Source organism: Plecotus auritus (genome assembly GCF_963455305.1).
Source record: "Plecotus auritus genome assembly, chromosome: 6".
Lineage (NCBI taxonomy): Eukaryota > Metazoa > Chordata > Mammalia > Chiroptera > Vespertilionidae > Plecotus > Plecotus auritus.
In genome coordinates this window covers 106084916-106108655 of record NC_137773.1, presented here as the reverse complement: position 1 = coordinate 106108655, position 23740 = coordinate 106084916, and the positions used below count along the sequence as shown (strand labels likewise).

General features: G+C 50.1%; 2 protein-coding genes across 3 annotated transcripts in view; one reads left to right on the top strand and one right to left on the bottom strand.

Annotated features, from left to right (window-relative positions):
- Positions 1–1222: 1222 nt before the first annotated feature.
- Positions 1223–12483, top strand: GRM6 (glutamate metabotropic receptor 6). Its single transcript, XM_080676254.1, has 10 exons — positions 1223–1757; positions 3549–3765; positions 4066–4201; positions 4813–4967; positions 6051–6191; positions 6294–6498; positions 8126–8267; positions 8354–8977; positions 11232–11543; positions 12128–12483. The coding sequence occupies exons 1-10, from the start codon at positions 1245–1247 to the stop codon at positions 12323–12325; spliced, it is 2643 nt and encodes an 880-aa protein (XP_080532380.1). The 5' UTR covers positions 1223–1244; the 3' UTR covers positions 12326–12483.
- ZNF454 (zinc finger protein 454) overlaps positions 8966–23740 on the bottom strand; it is an 81651-nt gene continuing 66876 nt past the window's right edge. Inside the window, exon 9 of one of the 2 annotated variants that reach the window (XM_080676283.1) lies at positions 8966–9128. In XM_080676283.1, the coding sequence (XP_080532409.1) occupies positions 9084–9128 (45 nt within the window). In that variant the 3' untranslated portion in view covers positions 8966–9083. Of the gene's footprint in view, positions 9129–22254; positions 23723–23740 lie in introns of those variants that run through there. The other variant, XR_013960990.1, reaches the window with a different exon arrangement.

Below are 23740 nucleotides of genomic sequence, written 5' to 3'. Positions count from 1 at the left end.
GCTAATGGTAAAAGTCTCTTCTTTGCAAGATTGTTGAGGGTATGTTAAGCAGAGTCCCTGCTAATATTAAAAGTTGGCTTGGACCCAGCTGGTGTGGCTCAGTGGTTGAGCATCAACCCATGAACCAGATTCCAGGTCAGAGCACATGTCTGGGTTGTGGGCTCCACCCCTGGTAGGGGGTGTGCAGGTAGCAGCCACTCAATGATTCTCTCTCATCATTGATGTTTCTATCTCTCTCTCTCTCTCTCCCTTCCTCTCTGTGAAATCAATAAAAACATAATTTAAAAATATTAAAGGTTGGCTTGCTCATGGTTCCTTCCTGCCCAGCCCTGTTCTCCCTCTCTCTGTGCAGGCCCACTCAGCTCACAGCCTGTGCTCCTTTCTTCTATCCTGGACTTACTGCAAGGTTTTGCAAGGAGAAAGTTGGTGAGTACCTTAGGCAGCTGGAGTCAAAAGACTGGTGGCCAGGAAAGAAAAGGAGAAAGAGATAGAAAAAGGATAAGAGACAGAGAGAGAGAAAGAAAAAGAGAAAGAAAAATTGACACAGAGACAGAAAGGGAAAAGAGAAGGGGAGAGACAGCAAGGTGAAGACAGAAATAGAGACGCAAAGAGACCAAGAGACAGAGGACAGAGTGTGTGTGTCAGAGACAGCCCAAGAGAAAGACAGAGAGAGTCAGGTAGACAACACACATCCAAAGACAGGAAAGAAACAGGCCCAAGGAGTAGGAGAGGGAGGGAAAGATGTGGAGAGATCCAGTTCTTCCCCTGCTCAGGACCGGTCTCCGCCCTCAGAGCAGCCTCTCATCCCTTCCCCACAATCCTTAAATCCTCTCTCTCTCTCTCTCTCTCTCTCTCTCTCTCTCTCTCTCTCTCTCTCTCTCTCCCCCCCCCCCCCCACATCTGTCACAACTGCATCCTGAACCGGCAGATGTTGGCACAGGTGAGTATGAGTGGCTCAGGACTATCGGGTAAGGGAAGGGTTTGCACGCGGCAGATAATGGTCCAGCAGGCGGCCCGTGTGATAAGGTTCAGAGGGTGTTGAGAGCAGCGGGGGCGGGGGACAGTGCCGAGTTGATATCCCACCTCTTCTCTGATAGGCTCGGCCAACATTTATTGCGCGCCTCCCTCTCCCTAACTCCCGGGGCACCCGTTTCCCCAGTTCTCCCCGGCCAGGCAGGCACTCGGAGCATTCTTCAATTCTGTTCTCCCCGTCTGTCCGGGCTCCTCCCGCAGCCGGGGAGCCAATGGCCGGGACCCGGAGCATCTTGGAACCACCGCTGCTGGCCCTGCTGCCGCCGATCCTGGTGCTGATGCTGGCGCAGGCGGGCTCGGCTGCTGCGGCAGGCTCGGTGCGCCTGGCGGGCGGCCTCACGCTGGGCGGCCTGTTCCCTGTGCACGCGCGGGGTGCGGCGGGCAGGGCGTGTGGACCGCTGAAGAAGGAGCAGGGTATTCATCGGCTGGAGGCCATGCTGTACGCGCTGGACCGCATCAATGCAGACCCCGAGCTGCTGCCAGGCGTGCGTCTGGGGGCGCGGCTGCTGGACACTTGCTCCCGGGACACGTACGCTCTGGAGCAGGCACTGAGCTTCCTGCAGGCGCTGATCCGCCGCCGCGGCGATGGCGAGGAGGCAGCCGTGCGCTGCCCTGGCGGCGTACCCCCGCTGCGCGCCGCGCCCCCCGAGCGCGTGGTGGCTGTTGTGGGAGCCTCGGCCAGCTCAGTCTCCATCATGGTCGCCAACGTGCTGCGTCTGTTTGCGGTGAGGGCCGCTGGCCGCGTTCGGTGTCCTCTCCCTTGGGGTGGCTAAGGTGTAGTCTCCTTGCAGAAGTCACTCCAACTCACAAAGACAAACAACTGCTTCAAAGGAAGCCTATGGGTCCAGCCAGACACCGCCTGGGCCAGGTCCTCACCACTTCAGCCTCCCTTGTCTGCTCTGGCGCCCTCCAGCGGCTGCCGCCCGCACAAAGCCTGCTGTAGGAATAAGGAAACCAACCAACGCCCTTAGATGACCTTAGATGACCGCAGGGCGCCCTGGACTTTAGAACCCACTTTGCCGCTTGTGTCCTAGTTTGGGGCACATGCTGCACAACCGTGCAAGGAGGTCCTGACCCTGGACCCCGGTGGAGAGCTCTGGGTGACAAGGAGCAAGTTTTCCCCGGAATTAGGGCCCTCCTAACGGTGGGGCAAACCGCACAAGTTTCTGGCTGCTCTGGGGGTGGGTAGGTCTGTAAGGACCTTACCTCAATCCTCTTTTCTGATCATCATTTAAATTCAATTTCAAAATGCCTGTCTCTAAAGGTCTTTTAAGGGGCCTCTGAAAGTGGCGCCAGAGGAGTCTCCTTTCATCTGCAGTGCCCTGGCCTGTAGGAGAGGCTTGGGCAGGCCCTGCCCTGCCCTCATCTCTTGCTAACTGCCTTCTGTGGGAGGCAGCACCTTTCTTACAATCTGAGGGGCAGTGACTGGGGGAGCCATAGGAATCAGGGATTAGGGGGCCTTTGCATTAGAGTTGGTGATTTTCCGTACATTCACTTGGGGTGGGGCTTCTGGGACAGTTTTACTGGGGTTCCATGAGGGGGTTATCTCTGACCTTTTATCTTTCTGAGAAGAGAGGAAGGCTTTACTCCCATCTGGCTAGGCAGGGGACCTCTGTTTCTTGAGTTTCTCTGATTCTCCATGGCACTAGGAGGTTTTCTCGGGGCCCCTTCCATCATCTGCACCCACTTAATCCCTCCCACCCCAGTTTCTGCTGGATGGCAATGTTGGTGCAGAGCATACAGATGCACCTTCTACTTGGCACCACGAGAGGTTGTGTGGCTGCCGAGTGTGTGTGTGTGTGTGTGTGTGTGTGTGTGTGTGTGTGTGTGTCTCAGTTCATGTCTGTTCACATTTGTGGGCTCTGTCTCCTTCCCTGCCTGCAGCTCTGGTTTCTGTCTTTCTCCTTCTAGGTCAGGTGCAGCATCTCAAACTCAAGGGCCTTCAGGGCCCGAGTGAGAAATGTAGCTGAATGAGCAGGACCCTGTGAGCCCAGGGCCCAATGCTGCCAGCTCAGCCCAGGACTGAGGTGGCACTAAAACCCCAGATTTTAGACACTAGCCCTGAATCAAATGTCCCTCACCAGCTCTCTTGTCTGCTCTGACCTCTCCTGGGGCTGCCCCCACCCACACAGACCACCCCTTTGTGTGAAGTAGGAAAACTTGTCTGCTCTGGGACTGATAAGGATGCCCTTCTCCAGGGCAGACACAGCCTGTGCCTAGAGGCAAGTTTGGCTGCAGACTGGGCTTGAGTGCCCACTGCTCCTTTGCTCAGACACACCCTGCACAACTGGATGTGGTGGCCCTGCCCACTCCCCTAGACCCTCACACCTCCCCTATTTCATCTGACCTATTCACAAGATGCAGGTCTTTCCCCACACCTTCTGCCACTCCCAGTGGTTCTTAGCTCCCTACCCCAAACCTTCTGTGCCCCTGCCTGCATCCTGAGTCCCCATTGCCCTCCCTTCCTGGGGTCACTGAACCTCTCTCCACAGCCTGGGTGTGCTTTCCCCCTCCAGATTCCCCAGATCAGCTACGCCTCCACGGCCCCTGAGCTCAGCGACTCCACACGCTATGACTTCTTCTCCCGTGTGGTGCCCCCTGATTCCTACCAGGCCCAGGCCATGGTGGACATCGTGCGGGCATTTGGATGGAACTATGTATCCACTCTGGCCTCTGAGGGCAACTATGGCGAGAGCGGGGTTGAGGCCTTTGTGCAGATCTCCCGAGAGGCAGGTGAGTTGGGACAGGAGGGTCAGAAGCAACAAGGAACCTACAGAGGGGAGAACCAGGGGCTGTGAAATAGGGGCACTGGAGCCATGGTGGGGAGCCTGGATGTGTCTTCTATCAGTGCCCCTTTCCTTTGGAGGACTCAGTCCTGCCTCATGGCCTGGCAGGTGGGGCCCAGGCTAGGCTTCACCCCTGCAGACCCCTGGCCCAGACTCCTGAGTGATCACACTACACAGTCATGCACTCTGGCAGTCCCAGTGGGTGGTGGGATGGATGAAAGCTGACTTTGGCATCCTGGATACTCAGGGGGAGTCTGTATTGCCCAGTCCATCAAGATTCCTAGAGAACCAAAGCCAGGAGAATTCAACAAGGTTATCAGACGACTCATGGAGACGCCCAACGCTCGGGGCATCATCATCTTTGCCAACGAGGATGACATCAGGTGAGATGGGTGGAACCTCAGTCACTGTTCTTTGGATGCTCTCCTTGAAGGCCCTGCCTTGTCTTCTCACTCATCCCCACATGCACATCCTCCCTTCCTCCCTTTCCTTCTTTCTTGCGCCCCTCTCCCTTCCCACCCACACACACACATACTTTTCCTGCGGCATTCTCTGCCTGGTCTGCTCTAAGTAGAGATGCTCTAAGACCACCCAAGAAAACACACAAGAATACATGCCTATTTTTATAATTCATAGTGGGGAGACCTGTGGGCAGATCTAAGTGCAGAAAATGAGCAAAAGGGAAGGAGACCTGGGGCAGAGCCAGCAGGAGGCTCTGTAAGAGAAGGGAGGCCCTGCTTCCAGGCAGTGTGAAGTGGGTCATAGTGCATGGAGCAAGAGGGCAAGCCCAAACCAGGGCCTGGCTGGACCCCTGACCACCTCAGAAGTCCAGGGCAAGTGTTCTAAACACCCTATACTCCATTTTTCCTGATCAATGAGGGTCTGATGAGTGATGTGGAATGAGATAGATGGAGAGAGAAGAATGAGAATTGACTAGAGGTAAGTTGAAGGAAGATCTCAGGATTTTATTCACCCACAACCCTGTTTGTACCAGGAGGGTCCTTGAGGCAGCACGCCAGGCCAACCTGACTGGCCACTTCCTGTGGGTTGGCTCAGACAGCTGGGGAGCCAAGATCTCACCCGTCCTGAACCTGGAGGACGTGGCAGTGGGGGCTATCACCATCCTGCCCAAAAGAGCTTCCATTGATGGTGAGTGTAGGGATGACCTCCTCCACTTGGTCCCCTACCCCCACCCCTCCTTTCCCACCATCCCTCTTGGGGCACTTATTTACCCCATTGGTAAAATTATACTGTGATCCAGGTCCCTTCTAAGATTCCCAAGTTCTATGATTCTGAGATTCTGTCAGTACATCCCTCCGAGCAGTGTTTGAATGAGCTGGCAAATGAGGAAAAGCACACCCACCATACAGGGTAAAAAAATTGTTTTTTAGTTTGTGTTTTTTGTTTTGTTTTATTTTTTAATTCAACACCTGTATTCCTCATTCTGTCGAAGGCATTATGATTTTAGGGTGAGGGTGGGAGGGAGAGAAACCAAGGAGATGGGACTTACTGTCTTGTTGCTCAAAGTAATGAGGCCGCCCTTCCCTTTTCCCTTCCCACTATCCCATCTGTGAATATCTGGAAGAATCTATCAGTGATGTCCACTTTACAACAGTATTGCTCATTTTCCCAAAGGCTGAATGAACTGCAGATAACTTGATGAGGGACTTCAGGGCTATTTGTAAAGTGTGGACCCTCATAACACTGAGCCCTGCCACCCACACTAATTCCTTTTGGGGGTATACACCCACCCTCACATCCTTCCCTCAGGCCCCTTTTAGAATGCATTCACTTGCAAGTGGCAAACTAGACTGAGAATAGTCTCAGCAATGAGAGCATTTCATCACAAGACTTCAGGTTTGGGGCAGTGAGTCAATGATGTTCTCAAAGCCCTGAGCTCTGTCCTCCCTTCTGTTTCACCACCCTCTGTGGTTGCTGAGTCTTCATGCTGTGGCATCATATTTACAAAGTGGCTGCTGAAGCTCCACCCACTACATGTTCACAGCAGCATCCTAACCAGGAAAGAATGTGCAGCATAGAAGTATTTCATGTAGTGAGGCTCAGGTTTACATCAGGATGCAAATTTTACCCTGGAGTCCCCAGATGTCTTTGAATTCACGGGCCAGAAGTTGGTTCAATGGCCATTCCTAGCTGCAAAGTGAGCAATTGGTGAAGGGACACAGGAGGACTGTGGCTGGCTATGGTTACCACCCTCCTCCCCCTCCCTCTCAGGATTTGACCAGTACTTCATGACACGCTCCCTGGAGAACAACCGCCGGAACATCTGGTTTGCAGAGTTCTGGGAAGAGAATTTTAACTGCAAACTGACCAGCTCAGGTACCCAGTCAGACAAATCCACCCGCAAATGCACAGGTGAGAGCTGCAAAGGGTGGCGAGAAAGGTGATGGAAAAGGTGGGAGGCCAGTTTAGGTATCTGGGGGCCAGGTACATTTCCTCTCGGCATCCCTAGGACAGGTGAGGAACGCATCGGCCGGGACTCTACCTACGAACAGGAGGGGAAGGTGCAGTTTGTGATCGACGCAGTGTACGCCATTGCCCATGCCCTACACAGCATGCACCAGGCGCTCTGTCCTGGGCATACAGGCCTGTGCCCAGCAATGGAGCCCACCGATGGGCGGACACTGCTGCAGTATATCCGGGCAGTCCGCTTCAATGGTGAGTGGATGCCAGAACTCCTATGTGAGAGGGGAAGTCCCCTGAGATGGATTTCTCTCTGGGACCCAGCTGAGTGGGGAGCAAAGGGATGGGAGAGGCAGCATGGTACTGAGAGCACCTGCACCTGGGAGCTGGGGACTTGAGCCAAGTTCTGAGGACCACTTTTTGACACTCCTCCTTTCTCAGGCTTCAGCACCCCCTCTCCCCACTTGAAAAATGCAGGTGTTGGGGAATTTCTCTGTGACTCCTTCTGCCTGAAACCCTCAGCAGGTCACACACAACTCTCCCCTCCACTGCACAGAGCTTGAAGGCATCTGGTCTCTCAGGGCACAGTGCATACAGTGAAGAGGCACTGCCTATGACACGGACATGCTGCTCACTGTGAGTCTCGGGCTTCCAAACGCTGCCCCAATTAGCTCCTGCTCTGCCTGAGCACCGGGCACCAGTCTGATGTGTCCCCTTGTACCAGCAGAGGGCCTGGCACATGGTCAGGGCTCTGAAAAGGCCCAATGGACTTGGCTGTGCTTATGGTTTGTGGGGAGAGATACAATTCTTGTACAATAACTGTCCTTCAGAAAATTAAAACTATTCGTCCACAAATATTGAGCGCCTTCTCTTTGCCATGCTCTCTGCTAAATAGCACAGCTGAATTTCACTCCAGACCAACTTTACAAGCTGACAGAACAAGCTTCTAAAAGAAATAAAGCTCACCAAATTAGTACAAATTTCATGTCAACACTCAGACCTTTATTCAAGTCTGAACTCATCCTTTCACCTGAACAGTTAAGATTTCTATTTTCTTTTATAATTGTGGTAACATACATATAGCTTAATATAGTATATTTACCATCTTAACTACTTTTAAGTGTACAGTGTAGTCATGTACATTGTTATGCAACCAATCTCCAAAATTCTTTTCATTTTGCAAAACTGAAACTGTCATCCCATTAAGCAACTTCCCCCCCTCCTATGGTAACCACCATTCTACTTTCTTCTCTATTAATTTGTTCTAAATACCTCCGATGGGTGGAATCATGCAGGATTTGTCTTTTTGTGACTGGCTTATTTCACTTAGCACAATGTCCTCAAGGTTCATTCATGTTGTACATGTGTCTGAATGTCCTTCCTTTTTTAAGGCTGACTAATATTCCATTGTATGGATAAACACTTTTTGTTTATCCATTCAACCCCCAATGACACGTGGTCGCTTCCACCTTTGGGCTGTTGTGAATAATGCTGCTGTGAACATGTGTGTTCAAGTATCTCTTCGAGTTCCTGTGTTTAGCTCCTTTGTGTTTATACCTAGAAGTGGAATTGCTGGGTCATGTGGTAATTCTACCATACTGTTTGAGATCCACCATACTGTTTTCCACCTGACTGCACAAGGTTCCTACCAGCAACACATAAGGTTCCAGCTTCTCTGTGTCCTGGCTGCTCCTTGGAATTTTCTGATGTTTGGGCAGGAGGTGGTATCTCACTGTGGTTTTGATTGGCATTCCCCTGCTGTTGAGCTTCTTTGCGTGTGCTTGTTGAGCTCTTCCTTTATCCTGGCCGGGCCTTGGGCCTCTCAAGGAGGCTGGCTGGGATGGGCTGGAGAACCACTGAGGATGCCAGGCTCTCCCTCCAGGCAGCGCAGGAACCCCAGTGATGTTCAATGAGAATGGGGATGCGCCCGGGAGATACGACATCTTCCAGTACCAGGCGTCCAACGGCAGTGCGGGCAGTGGCGGCTACCAGAGCGTGGGCCAGTGGGCGGAGACGCTCAGGCTGGACGTGAGTGGCATGCGAGCTCGGGGTGTGGGAGGCGGGCCCGCCAGTCCTGGCAGCGGAGGGCAACGGCCCTGTGTCCCACGTGGCAGGTGGGCGCCCTGCAGTGGTCAGGAGACCCCTGGGAAGTGCCGGCATCCCAGTGCAGCCTCCCCTGTCGGCCTGGGGAGCGGAAGAAGATGGTGAAGGGCGTGCCCTGCTGTTGGCACTGCGAGGCCTGTGACGGGTACCATTTCCAGGCGGATGAGTTCACCTGCGAGGCCTGCCCAGGGCACATGCGGCCCCTGCGCAACCACACCGGCTGCCGCCCCACGCCGGTGGTGCGCCTCACCTGGGCCTCGCCCTGGGCCGCCCCGCCGCTCCTCCTGGCGGTGCTGGGCATCACGGCCACCACCGCGGTGGTGGCCACCTTCGTGAGGCACAACAACACGCCCATCGTCCGCGCCTCCGGCCGCGAGCTCAGCTACGTGCTGCTCACCGGCATCTTCCTCGTCTATGCCATCACCTTCCTCATGGTGGCAGAGCCGGGGGCGGCCGTCTGCGCAGCTCGGAGGCTCTTCCTCGGCCTGGGCACCACCCTCAGCTACTCGGCCCTGTTCACCAAGACCAACCGCATCTACCGTATCTTCGAACAGGGGAAGCGCTCCGTCACGCCCCCGCCCTTCATCAGCCCCACCTCGCAGCTGGTCATCACCTTCGGCCTCACCTCCGTGCAGGTGGGTCCCCGGGTTCCAGAGGGGGCGGCGCTGACCTCTACTCAGAGACTCACTCTTCTGTTTTGGAAAAACATGTAGCCTTGGGAGAGAGGGCCCTGCCGTTCTCCTATGAGGAGAACTCGGTTAAGAGCAGCCATTCCTCTACTTCGCCCTGGAAGAAAATGGGTTCCCATATAAACATAAAGCAAAGAAAAATCTGATACATTTTCCTCAAGCAACGAATCTGTTTCCATCAAGGGAGTTACTGCTGCCCAGACCCTGGTGAGAGGCTCGGGCCCCAGTAATGTAACTAGCTATGGAGTGGAGCACCTGTTCCATAAATGGCCAGATTTCATGATGTCTGGGCAGCAAAAGCAGAGTTCCTTTGGGTCTTTCCACAGCTTTGGAAATGATCCTGTGGTTGGGAAAGCGCTGGGTGGTTTCTGTGCAAAGAGTACTAAGAGGAAGGGTACTAAGAGGAAGGTGTGTATGACCTTGTGTGACACTGTCGAGCCAGCCCAGTTCTCAGGGCCAAGTGGACAGCATGCTCTTCATTCCAAGCGAGCCCTTCTCCTTACCCAGCCATGCATGTGCCATGTTCATTCCTACCCATAGGCCTCGGTCCATGCAGTTCACAGCTGGAAGATGCTTCCTGCACATGCAGGGCATGAGCCTCCTCTACCAGGGAGGGCCAAAATCTCAGTGCCCAGCTCATCCTGAAAAGGCATCTCACTGCCTCTCTGCCTGGAAACCCCATGACACACCTCACCCCAGACAGAGATGCTTAGAATACATTCAGTGCCCCCAGCTCACCCAGGGGCTCCCTACATTATGCCCTCATTTCCAGAAACCCTGGACCCTTTCAAAGAGGCACACTTTCAACTTTACTAGGTTGTATACCAAAATGATGGATGTCCAATGGTATCTCACTGTTGTTTCAATTTGCTTCACTTCGTTGCTAGTACAATGGCCTTTGCAGTGTCCTCTTCCACAGCATGCCTATTCCTTTGCTTTGATCGTTTTCTGTTACTTTGTAGGAGTTAGTTACACGTGCTGGATCCTAATTCTTTATCAACTATAGGGGATGCAAAGTCGGTGAGCTACATTTTGCTTGCTACTCCTGCATATCACAGGCCTTGAGTGTTAGGTACTCATGTGAAACGTTTGTCCCCCACCTGGAGTTTTGCTCTAAGAAAAGCCTCCGTGCCGCCTTTTGAACAGTGGGTGCCATGACTTTTTATTAGTCGCTTGTTCATGAAGCTGCTGCCTTTGGGAGAATCACAAAAAGATGTTCCTTCTGGTTGTACAAATTATTATAAAATATCCCCTCCTCCAGGATCACACAGTCCTGCTCCAGGTGCACAGACCTACCTCACGTCCCCATAACCTCCCCCTAAATCAGATGCACTTGTGCAGGGAATGAATGTATGGGCAGCCCTTTCAGGGTCCTGACTCTGTGCAGGTGTTTTATTTCCTGCACCCCAGCTGCCCTTAACTCAAAGTCATGTCTCCTGTCATTGAGGAAATTGAGGCTCCATCTCCTCATGGTTAGGACCTGTGTCTTACTTTGATAACCTCCCAGCTGCCAAGCATCAACTCCTGACATCCTTACAATTCTCCATTAAGGGCTTCTTCAATTTAGGCTGCATTGTGATTCACACGTTATTTCACTACATCCTATTCAACAGTTCTCTGGATCTGGAGAAGGAAGGGGGTCCTCAGGAACTAGGTTTGCCATGCTGCTCTACAGGAACAAGCTAGTGTTTCACATTTACAGAGTGAAGGGGATACTGCCTACTGGATGGTTGTGAGGAGAGAACATCTCTGCTGGGCCTGACCCTTAACCATACACCATTCCCCCTCCAAGCTGGCATCGTGTTCTTAAAACAGATTATAATGATTCCCATTCTATAGATAGATAAGACACTTAGGATCAAAATTCCACAGATCCTGTCTGCAGTTACTGCATCTTGCAGGGCTCAGAAAATGACATTGGTAATGGTTGGAATACAGGAAGAGAATGTCCGGGGGCCCCTTACCCAACCAGCCCTGACATTGTTAGCACATACCTCCACTGCAAGCCCCTTCTCTCTACTGGGCCATGTCACAGGCCTGAGAATTCTCCTCCTGGAAGGCCTTCTTCTCTTCATAGTGGTTCTCTCAGACCCAAGCATCCCTTCCCAGTAGGTAGGACCCTCCAGAGGACCCTAACCTGCCAGAGACCTCAGTCAGTGGCCAGTCTTAGTGTGTTCGGATATGATGTTGTCTCCTATAGGTGGTGGGAGTGATGGCATGGCTAGGGGCCCAGCCCCCACACAGCGTGATCGACTATGAGGAGCAGCGGACGGTGGACCCAGAGCAAGCCAGAGGGGTGCTCAAGTGCGACATGTCAGATCTGTCTCTCATCGGCTGCCTGGGCTACAGCCTCCTACTCATGGTCACATGCACAGTGTATGCCATCAAGGCCCGTGGTGTGCCTGAGACCTTCAATGAGGCCAAGCCCATTGGCTTCACCATGTACACCACCTGCATCATCTGGCTGGCTTTTGTGCCTATCTTCTTTGGCACTGCCCAGTCAGCTGAAAAGGTAATTTGGGGTCTCCTATTGGTTTCACTACCTCATGTGTTTCCTGCCTTCTGCCACCAAAGGAAGGGCTCAGTTGTCCCAAGGCTCTACAGCAGCGGTTCTCAACCTGTGGATTGCGACCCACAGGTTGAGAACCGCTAGCAGGGTCGCCTAAGACCATCGGAAAACACAGATATTTACATTACGATTCATTAACAGTAGCAAAATTACAGTTATGAAGTAGCAACGAAAATAATTTTATGGTTGGGGGTCACCACAACATGAGGAACTGTGTTAAAGGGTCGCGGTATTAGAAAGGTTGAGAACCACTGTTCTAGACCTTTTTAGGCATATGGACCATTTCCCCAGGTGTCACTCTCTGTGAATAAAACTGTCTTCCCTCAGACACTGGTCCACTTAGTGCCATGTCACTCACCCTCCATCCTGCCTACACTGGAGCCACACTGTGACTATCCCTTCTTCATGCCACGGGGCCTTTGCTTATGCAGTTGTCCTTTTCTAAGTGCTCATTCCACAGCTTTGTGGAGGTGGGGGTAAGAGAAAACAGGGCTGCGTCCCACCTGGTCCCTTTTTCCATGGCTCAGATCTACATTCAAACCACCACACTGACTGTGTCCCTGAGCCTGAGTGCATCGGTGTCCCTCGGCATGCTCTATGTACCCAAAACCTACGTCATCTTGTTCCACCCGGAGCAGAACGTACAGAAGCGGAAGCGGAGCCTCAAAGCAACCTCCACAGTGACAGCCCCACCCAAGGGTGAGGACTCAGAGGCCCCCAAGTAGTGAGAGGCCTTCTTTTCTTTCCCTTGCTTCACAGTGGGAACTGTGAGGAGTCCAGGCATGCAGTGAATCAGAGAAGAGGTCCACGGAGGCCATGCCTAGCAGGACCTATCTTGAGGCTGGCCTCCAGAAAGACCTGCCCACATGCCCATTTTATCCCTTTTTTTCTGTACATGTTGGCATATTTCCTCACTGCAGACTAGACTTTCTACCCATGGTGGGAAATGGCCACGGTAAGGCTTCTATTTCTAGAGAGGGACTCAACTTACACTCTCTGGTTTGAAGTTGAGAGATCACAATGACTTCCTGGGCTTGGCCATTGTGAGTGATATTTCCACTCCTTCTTCAACCACTAGAACATAGGGACTGGGCCCTGTGTGAGAATGTGCAGGCCCCAGAGTGAAATACTGGGCTGGAGTTGGGGAGGAACAGTTTCCACAAAAGCAGATCTGTGGATCTCTATACTAGACTGAGAAACCTGGGTGTGGCACAGAGGGATGGAGCCTTAGGTGAGATCCCTGTGAGAGAGGATAGGCCTGCAGGGACAGGGGGATGAGCAGAGGGACCAGGTGCACTCCACAAAGTTACTTGTGTGAAGGCATTTTCCTTGGAATCTTGTCCCCTGGGATCTGAGGGGTGTCACGCTCAGAGTACAGTTTTTTTCCTTTCCCATCTGTACTCCCTTAAATGACCTCTAATAGATGCACTTGTGAGGTGTGAGTAGCGTGAGAATAAAGTAACAAGGGTGGCATTTGCCCTCCTCTGATGCCTGTGAGGGATTGTTTACAGGAGTTCCAGGGTGTGACCAGTGACAAAAAGAGTTGTGTACATGGTGAAGATTAATTCCAAGTGGATAATGTAGGATGAATATAAAATGCTTCTTTTCCAACACTCATGGGAAGTCCCCTTTGAAAGGCAAGCATAGGCATGGGGAGGAAGATGCTTGCACTACAGATACATGGGTGTTTATTTCTCAGTAATTTTTTCTAGGAAAAACTTGGTTTAAGTGATGGAATTTTGTTTCCTTGGGATAGAATTTAAATTTAAAACTGACTCTTTTTGTTAGTGTGAATTCTCTAGTATCTAATGTCTGGAAATTATTTGAAGACCAACCACACTTCATACAACAGAGACTATTTCCTATACAGACTCTCTGGTGCATATACGTTTTGACTAGGTGTTTCTGCATTCCTTAAATTAATAGGGTGTCTCCTCCGAGTAACATACAGAACATACAGAGTCTCCTTCCTCACACATGTTGCATTCCCAGGGTTTGTTTCTCTGCATTGTTAATTATGAAGTTTTATATATTACTGAATGCTTTCCCAAATTCATTATTTCATAGGACTTCTTCCCTGTGTGGGTTTTCTTTTGTATGATGAATTGTGTTTTCTTGCTAAAGGTTTTTCCATAGTAGTGCTTTTATAGGTTTTTTTCTCCTACATGACCTTGTAGAGAGTCAATGAGCTCTGATCTCCAAATGAAGGTCTTCCTGCATGTACCGTTTTTCTGGGTGTTTCTCCCAGTCTGAATTCTCTAGTGTGCTATAAGTCTTGGCTTCTAGTTGAACATTTTTCCACATTTGTTACATTTTTGTGGTTGTCCCCATTCTGAACTCTATGACTCAAAAGTTCAGATGATTTCTTAGTAAAAGCTTTTCTACATTTGAAGGAATTCTCCCTATATGACCTATGATGTGAGATTTCTGACGTAGAGTCCTGGCTTCCTGCTGAAAACTTCCACACACTCCCTACATTCATTACTACCTGTCTCTGACATGAATTCCCTGATGCACCGTGAGTTCTGTCTTCTTTATGCAGCCTTCTCACATTAATCCTCTGTCCATGATTCCACAGCATTAGCCGTTCTGTGTGCAGTGGCCATCCTCTATTACTAAAGGCATTATCATATTTAGTACACGTATGTGGTCCCTTTCTGAATTCTCCAATGTATTCAACAGCTTGACTTCTGGAAAAGGGCTTTCCCACATTGCATGTCTACATAAGTTCTCTCCCTTTGATCATTTCTTTATTGCTCAGTGGAGTTCACAATTCCCTGAAGGTTTTCCCCTATTTACATTGTCTGGTGTCCAATCAATCAATTTGAACTCCTAAGTAAAGTTTTTTCAAATTTGTAGAATTTATAAGCATTCTACCTGCATAGTTTCTTTTATGTTGAAGAAAAGCTAAGCTCTACTTGTAGGCTCTCTCACATTCATTGCCTTCTAATGATTTCTCCCCAGTATGAATTATATGTTCCAGTGGAAATAGGATCTGGATTGAAGACTTTTCCACACTATAATCACAGTATTTCTCTCCAATTATGAGTTCTTTAAGAGAGAATAAGATTCCATTTTGACATCAGCTTTTATCACCCATTTGTAAGGCAATGTTTTTGTGACTTCTATCGGAGGGACTTTTTAATACTAATTATATTCTTATGCCTTTTCATTAGTGTGAATCTTTGACACGTTTATTACATTTATTACATTCTGTGTTCTTTAGAAATTTCCCCCAAATTTGTTACACTCATTGCCTCTCACTTTATTCAATGATTCTTCTTAAATAAATGTAAATTTCCCCAAAAGATTGACTTGGGATTTCTGTTGCTTTTTTAAAATAGTTTTCAATTTGCAAAACTCCTTCTAAAATGGAATAAATGCACAATTGTAAGCAAATCTTTCCACCATCATTTTATAGAATGAAATCTCATCAGGAATATTCTGTTATAGTGACACCTTTGTTTCCAAATATGAAAAATTTCCAAGTGTAACTATTTCCCATCTCTTGGGCTTTGAGAGGGAAACTCTGCTTCAGTATAGACAGACAGACCAGAATACTGACAGCGATGACAAATAGGTTGGGCGTTTCAGAGATGACCTTTCAACCTGTGGCATAAAGGGAAGGAACCAAAATGGGATAAAGCTCTGAAAGGGAAGAGAGTGAGTGGGACGACTGGATGGAAAAGGAAGACAAGGGTATAGAGAGACAGATTTGTCAAGGGACTGGACCTGGACATTTTAAGCTTCATTGCTTCATTTATGGACCACTATGGCAGAATACTAACTGGTTATTCTGTTTCCTGTATCTTTCCCCTCTCATCCTACACACCAATATCAAAATCATCATTGCAGGGCGCCAGCTCCCCACAGTTAGAGGAACATTGCTATGGGCCCTGCCCTGTCCCAGCACCTGCATCTGGCTGTGATTTATTCTCATATTTACCTGCAAATTCAGAAACAAATAGCAGGAAGGGTACATCCGTCTAGAGCAGTGGTTCTCAACCTTTCTAATGCTGCGACCCTTTAATACAGTTCCTCATGTTGTGGTGATCCCCAACCATAAAATTATTTTCATTGCTACTTCATAACTGTAATTTTGCTACTGTTATGAATCATAATATAAATATCTGTGTTTTCTGATGGTCTTAGGCGACCCTGCTAGTGGTTCTCAATTACAGTTATGAAGTAGCAATGAAAATAATTTTATGGTTGGGGGTCACCACAACATGAGGAACTGTATTAAAGGGTCACGGCATTAGAAAGGTTGAGAACCACTGGTCTAGAGTATTATGGCCCCACGTGCTGTTCCCTGGTATAATCTGGCAAATTAAGTATCATTAGGTTATTTTACCAGAGCTATTGAATATCGAACTGACTCACAATATCAATTTCTGAATTCTTTTTCCCATTCTGATTTGCAGACAGGAAAATTTTCCAGGATCCAGAGATTTTGTCTTGCCCCTGCCACTGTATACTTGTGTCATTCAGTTTCACATTATGAAATTGTGCAATGCTGAGGTTAAGACTTCTTAAGATCAATTCCAGCTCTGCCACTTGCTATATGGGTGACCTTGGGCAAGATAATTAGCCTCTCTTACAGTTACTGACAGCCAGAGTCTCCTTAATGATCCCCACAGAGATACCTAAATCATTGATGCCACTTACCTACAACTGATCCTCCCAGTCCTACCAATCACTGCCATGCAGACCCCATTCATTCAGGTAAACTCCCAGCTTATCAATCCCAAGACACCATCTCAGACCTATGGGCTCCTTATTTACTGACTCTCCTCCCCCTGGACTCCTCATTCATTGTTCCAACAAGTATCATTGGAAGTTTCCTCTGTGCTGAGTACCTGGGATACATCAATCTACACAACAGACAAGAATTGTTTCCTTCACGGGACTTACATCCTAGTGGTGGGTACAAACAATCTATACTAATAAAAACCTAGGTGGTCCTCATGCCCTCGCGTGCAACATCGTCACAAGATGGCCACCACAAAGATGGCCACCACAAAGATGGCCACCACAAGATGGCCATGCGCACAGCGGAGGCAGGGCCTGGCGGCTGCTCCATGCAGTGAGGCCTGGGGATCCAGTGGCTCCGCGCAGTGCAGAGGAGGCTGGTCCTGGCATCTCCACCACCTCGTGCAGAGGAGGTGGGTCCCATGGAGGAGGCAGGTCACAGCAGGGAAGGGCAGTTGTGGGCGATCAGGCTGGCAGGAGAGGGCAGTTGGGGGTGATCAGGCCAGCAGGGAAGGGCAGTTGGGGGCGATCGGGCTGGCAGGGAGGGCAGTTGGGGGCGACCAGGCCTACAGGGGAGGGGAGTTGGGTGCAACCAGGCCTTCAGGGGAGGGAAGTTGGGGCGACCAGACCTTCAGGGGAGGACAGCTAGGGGCGACCAGGCCTGCAGGGGAGGGCAGTTGGGGGCGACCAGGCCTGCAGGAGAGGGCAGTTGGGTGTGACCAGGCTGGCAGGGGAGGGCAGTTAAGGGCAACCAGGCTGCCAGGGGAGGGCAGTTGGGGGAGATCAGGCTGGCAGGGGAGGGCAGTTGGGAGTGATCAGACTGATAGGGGAGAAGTTAGGCATCAATCAGGCTGGCAGGGGAGCGGTTAGGGGGAGATCAGGCTGGCAGGCAGAAGCAGTTAGGGGCAATCAGGCAGGCAGGCATGTGAGCGGTTAGGAGCCAGCAGTCCTGGATTGTGAGAGGAATATCCAACTGTCTGTGGGATTGGGCCTAAACCAGCAGTCAGACATCCCCCAAGGGGTTCCAGATTGGAGAGGGTGCAGGCCTGGCTGAGGGATACCTCCCCCCATGCACAAGTTTCATGCACCAGGCCTCTAGTCCTATATATAAAAGCCTAATATGCTAAGTGTCTTGTCATCCAGTTGGCCATTCAACCAATCAAAGTGTAATATGCTAATGATATGTTAAGGCTGCTCAACTGCTCGCTATGACGTGCACTGACCACCATGGGGCAGACACTCAATGCAGGAGCTGTCCCCTGGTGGTTAGTGCGCTTTCACAGGGGGAGCGTTGCTCAGCCAGAAGCCAGGCTAACAGCTGGCGAGTGCAGTGGTGGTGGTGGGAGCCTCTCCCTCCTCCTCAGCAGCGCTAAGGATGTCCAACTTCCAGCTTAGTGCAGAGGACATAGAACCATCCTAAGCCATCAGTCAGACATCCCCCGAGGACTCCCAGATTGCGAGAGGGCGCAAGCCAGGCTGAGGGACCTCCCCTTCCCACCCCCTCAGTGCACAAATTTTGTGCACCGGGCCTCTAGTAAATAATATAAAACACAAAAATACATTACATAATATGTTAGAAGAGGACAAGTGCTGTGGAAAAAGAAAATATTAGAGTTGAATAAGGAGAAAGGGGAAAGTCAGAGGGTATGGGCTGCAATATTAAATAGAGGGGTTCAGTGTAGGTGTATCACTGACAAGGTGGCATTTGGAGGAGATGGGGAGTGAGCCATGGGGTTATCTGAGGGAAGAGGGCCCAGCAGATGGAGCAGCCAGTGCAGAGGCCCTAGAACAGGGGTATTCCTGGTATATTTGAGGACCCACTAATGAGGCTTGTGTGGTTGGAGTAGGGTGAGGGAAAGAAACAATGTGAAAAAGGGAGACAAGGTGTATCAGTCAAGGTTCTCCACAGAAACAGCACCTGCAGGACATTTTGGTTTCTCTGGAGACTCCCAATCATAGATAGATAGATGATAGATAGATAGATAGATAGATAGATAGATAGATAGATAGATAGTTCTTCTATTGGATATTATCCTATATAATAATCCTATATAATAAAAGGGTAATATGCAAATTGACCCTAATGGTGTAACAACCAGAACGACCGCTGGACCAGTCACTATGAGGTGCACTGACCACCTCTCAGTCCCTTCCCCCAGCTGGCAGGCTACCATCACCCAATGGAGAACGAGAAACCAGGAGTGGATGGCGGGGGACATGGGTGGCGCCAGGGCAAGGCCCCCACCCCACCAGTCACCCCACACACAGAGAGCAACCCGCAGCATGGGCAGGGGTGGGGCCGCCGAGTGGGCAGGAACAGCCAAATTCTCAGTCCCTCCCCCTCGCCGGCAGGCTCCGATTGCCCAATGGCAAACAGGGAACCGGGGATGGGTAGCGGGGGGGGGTGGGGGGGGGGTGCAGGACCGGCTGCCGGCAGCCAGGGAAGATGGCCCTGACCACAGGCCAGGCCTGGGGACCGTACCCACTGCATACTTGTGTCATGAATTCACACATGAATTCGTGCGCCAGGCCTCTAGTACATATATAATATATATACAGGGTGTCCCAAAAAATGTATACACCCTTTATAGCTGATAGCTCAATTAATGTTTCTTTCTTTTCAGATTTAACCCATTGGAATTAATAATTATTCAAACTATGTATACATTTTTGGGACATCCTGTATATAATATATTAAACAAAGGCAGATAGATGATAGATAATCTACATAATATCTACCTGTCCTATACCCAACAGGGGAGATCATATAGATAGATATAGATATGACAGAGATATAGATATATTTAAGAGATATATTTTAAGAAATTGGCTCCCATGATAGTGTGAGCTGACAAGTCTAGAATCTGTAAGGCAGGTGGCAGGCTTGAAGCTCAGGTAAGAGTTGATGCTATAGTCTTGAGGCAGAATTACTTCTCTTTTAGGAGACCTGAATTTTTGCTCCTGAGGCCTTGGATGAGGCCCACCCACATCATTGAGGATAATTACTTCTCTTTACCTGAAGTCAACTGATTGTACTGTTAACCATATCTAAAAATACCTTCACAGCAACACATTGGTTAGTGGTTGATTGAATAACTAGAGACTACAATTTGGCTAAGAAAATACAAGAAACTATGACATGAAATAACAGGGGTATATCATATGGAGCCCCACAGACCATTATTCTAGATGAGATAAGGAGACATTGGAATGTTACACTGGAGGACTTTAAGAGAACAGTGAGATGGTCTGATAAGTTTAAAAATACCACTCTGGTAATTGTATTGAGAATAATGTGAAAATAAATAAAGGAAACCTCATTTAAAATGAAGGAGGGGGGCGGATGGTATTACTCAGTGGTTGAGTGCCAACCTATGAACCAGGAGGTCATGGTTCGATTCCCAGTCAGGGCACATGCCCAGGTTGTGGGCTTGATCTCCAGTGGGGGTTGGGGACATGCAGGAGACAGCCAATCAATGATTCTTTCTCATCATTGATGTTTCTATCTCTCCCTCTCCCTTCCTCTCTGAAATCAATAAAAATATTTTTTAAAAAAAGAAAAAAAAATGAAGGAGGGAATGTACACACTATCACTCAGTCATCAAACAGGAGTATGCTTACTTTACATACCCCAGAAGAAAGAACTTCCCTTTGCCCAGTAACAGCCCAGCCAATAAGAGGCCGTTACCACACTGAACTCTTCAAAATGACCCCTTCCAGCTTCCTCCTTGCCTCTCTTCTGTTCTTGCCTATGGTCCATCATAGTTTGCTTGTTCCAAATTGCAATTCCTCTGCTATTCCTGAATAAATGCATATTGTGCGTAAAATAAGTAATTCTTTTATTGATTACAGTCAACAATATCTTAGAAATATCTTTTGTGCATGTGTTTGTTTGTTTTCAGTGTTTTACGTGCAGGATGGTGTGGTGAACACATTCATTCATTGAAATAATATTGCTCTTAATCATAGGTGCACCAGCATTCTCAGAAACACCTTTTGATGTTGCCTTATATTTTGGGAAGGAAATAAAAAGGAAGAGAGAGAAGAGGCAAGTAAAAACTCTGATATCCAGGGTGACCGGTTCTCTAAGACCCAAGGCAGTAGGCTTAGTTCTTAAGGACTTGGTTTCTAAAAACAGAAATCCCTTTTCTTACTCCAAGTCACAGATTCATCACCTATAAAGTGAGTACATCTAGCTGATAGGTAATCATCCACCCCTACAAACCTGGGGTTTTTGTATAAATTTCAAGGCATAAAGTAGATAAAGTGCACAGTACCTGGCTGATAGTAAGTGCTCACGATATTACCTATGATGTGAACATATTTAGTATGCTATGATGATTGGAATAAAAACCACTAGAAGAGTAAGAAAAGTTGATGATTAACATGACTTCCCAAGGAATAACTGTTACCATCAAAACTAGCTAGTTATTAATGTTAGTTAACAGGAAGAAAGCAAAGGGAAGGCCAGACATTATAAGCATGTTCATCTAGGCAGCTTCACCAGGAAGCTGCAACTTTATACTCCCCAGGGAACCACTGGAGAGTATCCCTCAGCCAGGCCTGCACCCTCTGCAAATCTCTGGGGAAAAGGGTCCAACAAAGAGGGAGATGGATGCACGTGCCGTGAAGTTGGGGTGATGTAAGGAAGGTGCTTGCTGGTCAGTTGAACCTGGGGAAAAGATAATTAGCGCTAGAGGGAGTGGTGCTGTTGCAAGTTCACAAATCCCTGAAGGATTCATTGGATAAGCTCCTAATTAAAATCCGTATTGAATTCTCTCTCTCTTGTTCCTCTTGGCTCTTTTGCTCCTGTTTCTCGCTTGCTCTGTGACCCCTGTGCTAGCCTGACATGTGGCTTTAAACAGCCGCACGGCCCATGGTCATGCAGACCCCACACACAATGGACTGCGGCTGGGAACACATGCTAAGCTAGCTGGACTGGACTGTGCTTTGGTGAGGAGGGGCAACTCTGCAGTGGCTTTAATCCTACCTCTGCTGAAGAAAACACTGGAGTTTTTCATGGCGGGATGGAGGGAGATGGGGCCTTGGAAAGGAAGTCCCTTAATGTTACCTCATCAATAAAGCTTTCAATGATAATCCATCCTCCGATGAGGGCCTCAGGAAATGATTGTTCCAGAGGCACCCCAAGAAGCCCACTTCCACCAGTAACAGGTGGGGACACAGAGGACACCCCACCGATAACAGATTGCAACTGAGCTGGGATTTCAATTGGAGAAGAAATGGCTCTGAAAAGCTGGAAAACATCCCTTCTCATAATCTCTGGAGCTGCAGCACTCGGATGGAGAAACAGCAGAAGGCAATCCTGGCCTGGATAATGATGAGAAATGGAACCTTACCTTCCTATGCTGGGAGTTTTATAATTCGTTTCTCTCTCTCTCTCTCTCTCTCTCTCTCTCTCTCTCTCTCTCTCTCTCTACCTCTCTCCTCTCTACTCTCTCCTCTCTCCCCTCTCCCCCTCTCTCCCCTCTCCCCCTCTCCCCCTTTCCCCTTCTCCCCCTCTCCCCCTCTCCCCCTCTCCCCCTCTCCCCCTCTCTCCCTCTCTCCCTCTTTCCTCTCTAGTTCCTGTGTGGGCTTTTCACTTCCTTTTTTCTGCCCTCCCTCACCTCAATCACTGCCCCTTCAGACTCAGGCCCAGGACTAACGTCGTGGGTGTAGGGTGTCCCCCTGTGCCCCAGACCAGGGCTGTGGCTGCAGATGTCTGCAGCCTGGAAAGCAGTGGAGTCAGAGCCTGTGCTCCCTCAGTGCCACTGCCTCAGCAGATGGGGCTGTGGCTCCCCGCTGGGCGGGAGGGAAGTGCACGTGCTCCCAGTACTAATTTCGTGGGTTCTGTACCTGGTGCGTGAAACCTGGGGGGCTCCTCGGACTCCTTTCTCTATTCATAGTGACTGCACTCAGAAGCAGAAATCTGTCTCAGCTGCGGAGCCCAGCCGCTTCCCTTTCGCAACTCCTCACCTCCATCCTGGCAGCTTTCTCACAGCTTCCCGGGTGCAGCGGGCCACATACACACACTGCTAAAGCCCAGAAAGGGGGCGGGGGGGCGGGGGAACGACTTAGGGCATGGCTCGAGCCCAGCACCAAGACACCAAACCCAGACTCACTTCCCTCTGCCTTACCCTGTTGGTACTCCTGCCTCTGCAGCATGAAACGGGCAGGGCACCAGCGGAGAGCAGGTGCACATTCAATGCTGCTTGGATTTCACCACAGTGCCTTTCCCTGCTCTCCACCTCCCTGTGACTAAGACCTCACTCAGAAGGCTTGGAAATTTGCCCCCTTCGGGCATTCCTGCATGTGGCGTGCCCCCAGCCCTGTGGGCTTAGGGCATGAGGCTGGGACCTTGTTGTTGTGTGCTGGGGAGGGAGACAGGCACCAGTTAGCTGTCAACTCCCAGAGACAATTCTCTTGACAACCACTCATGTGGCTAGGGGGTGGGAACCACAACTGCCACTCCTGGTAACCTCATTGCTAGGGAGCGGAGCCACAGAAACCACAGCCAAAGCCCCATCTGATGCTCACAGCTGCTGCTGTGATGTTGACTCATGCAGACATGGCTACTTGCCTATTAATGCTTCCACAGGTATAATAGAGAAAAGCCTCAAATGCACAGGTGCTCAGAAAAATGAAACGTTTTTGGTAACTAATCTTGGAGACTAACTAAATATTTATTAACTAGAGGCCCAGTGCATGCACTGGAGTGGGGGGTCCCTCAGCCCAGCCTGCCCCCTCTCATAGTCCAGGAGCCCTCAGGGGTGGGAGGCAACCCGGTTACCAGGGGAAGGCAATGCCTCATCACACCTCTGCTGCTGCCACTGCCGGCAGCGCAAGTCTCGGCCGGCCCCAGTTACCTGAGCCTCAGGCGACCCTGGGAGTCTGGGCAACTGCCATCCAAGGCTTGCCTGCACTTCGGGCCGGCCCTGGGCAGCTGTGGGGCTGAGGGGACTGGGGGACTCCCTGAGGCAGGCGCGCGAAGCGACCAGGCCTGGCCTTGCTGCACGCCTGCCACGTCAGCGGGGCTGAGGGGATTGGGTGCCACCATCTTGTCGCTGTGGGCACTGCCATCTTTAAGGGTGTGGCAGTCAATTAGCATATCCCTCCTTATTGGCTGTGGGTGCCGCCATCTTTGAGGGTGAGGCATTCAATTAGCATATTCCCTCCTTATTGGCTGTGGGCGCCGCCATCTTTGTGACAGCATGAGTGTCAATTAGCATATTCCTTCTTTATTAGATAGGATATCCCTACAAAAAGGCTAACAATTTAACCACAGGGCCCAGGTGTGAAATCACTGTTTTGCCAGGTTAACAGGAAATGCTCTCTCCTCTTCTCACTTGGTTAGGCCTCTTGAAAGCCTGAGACTGCGTGAAATACAAGAG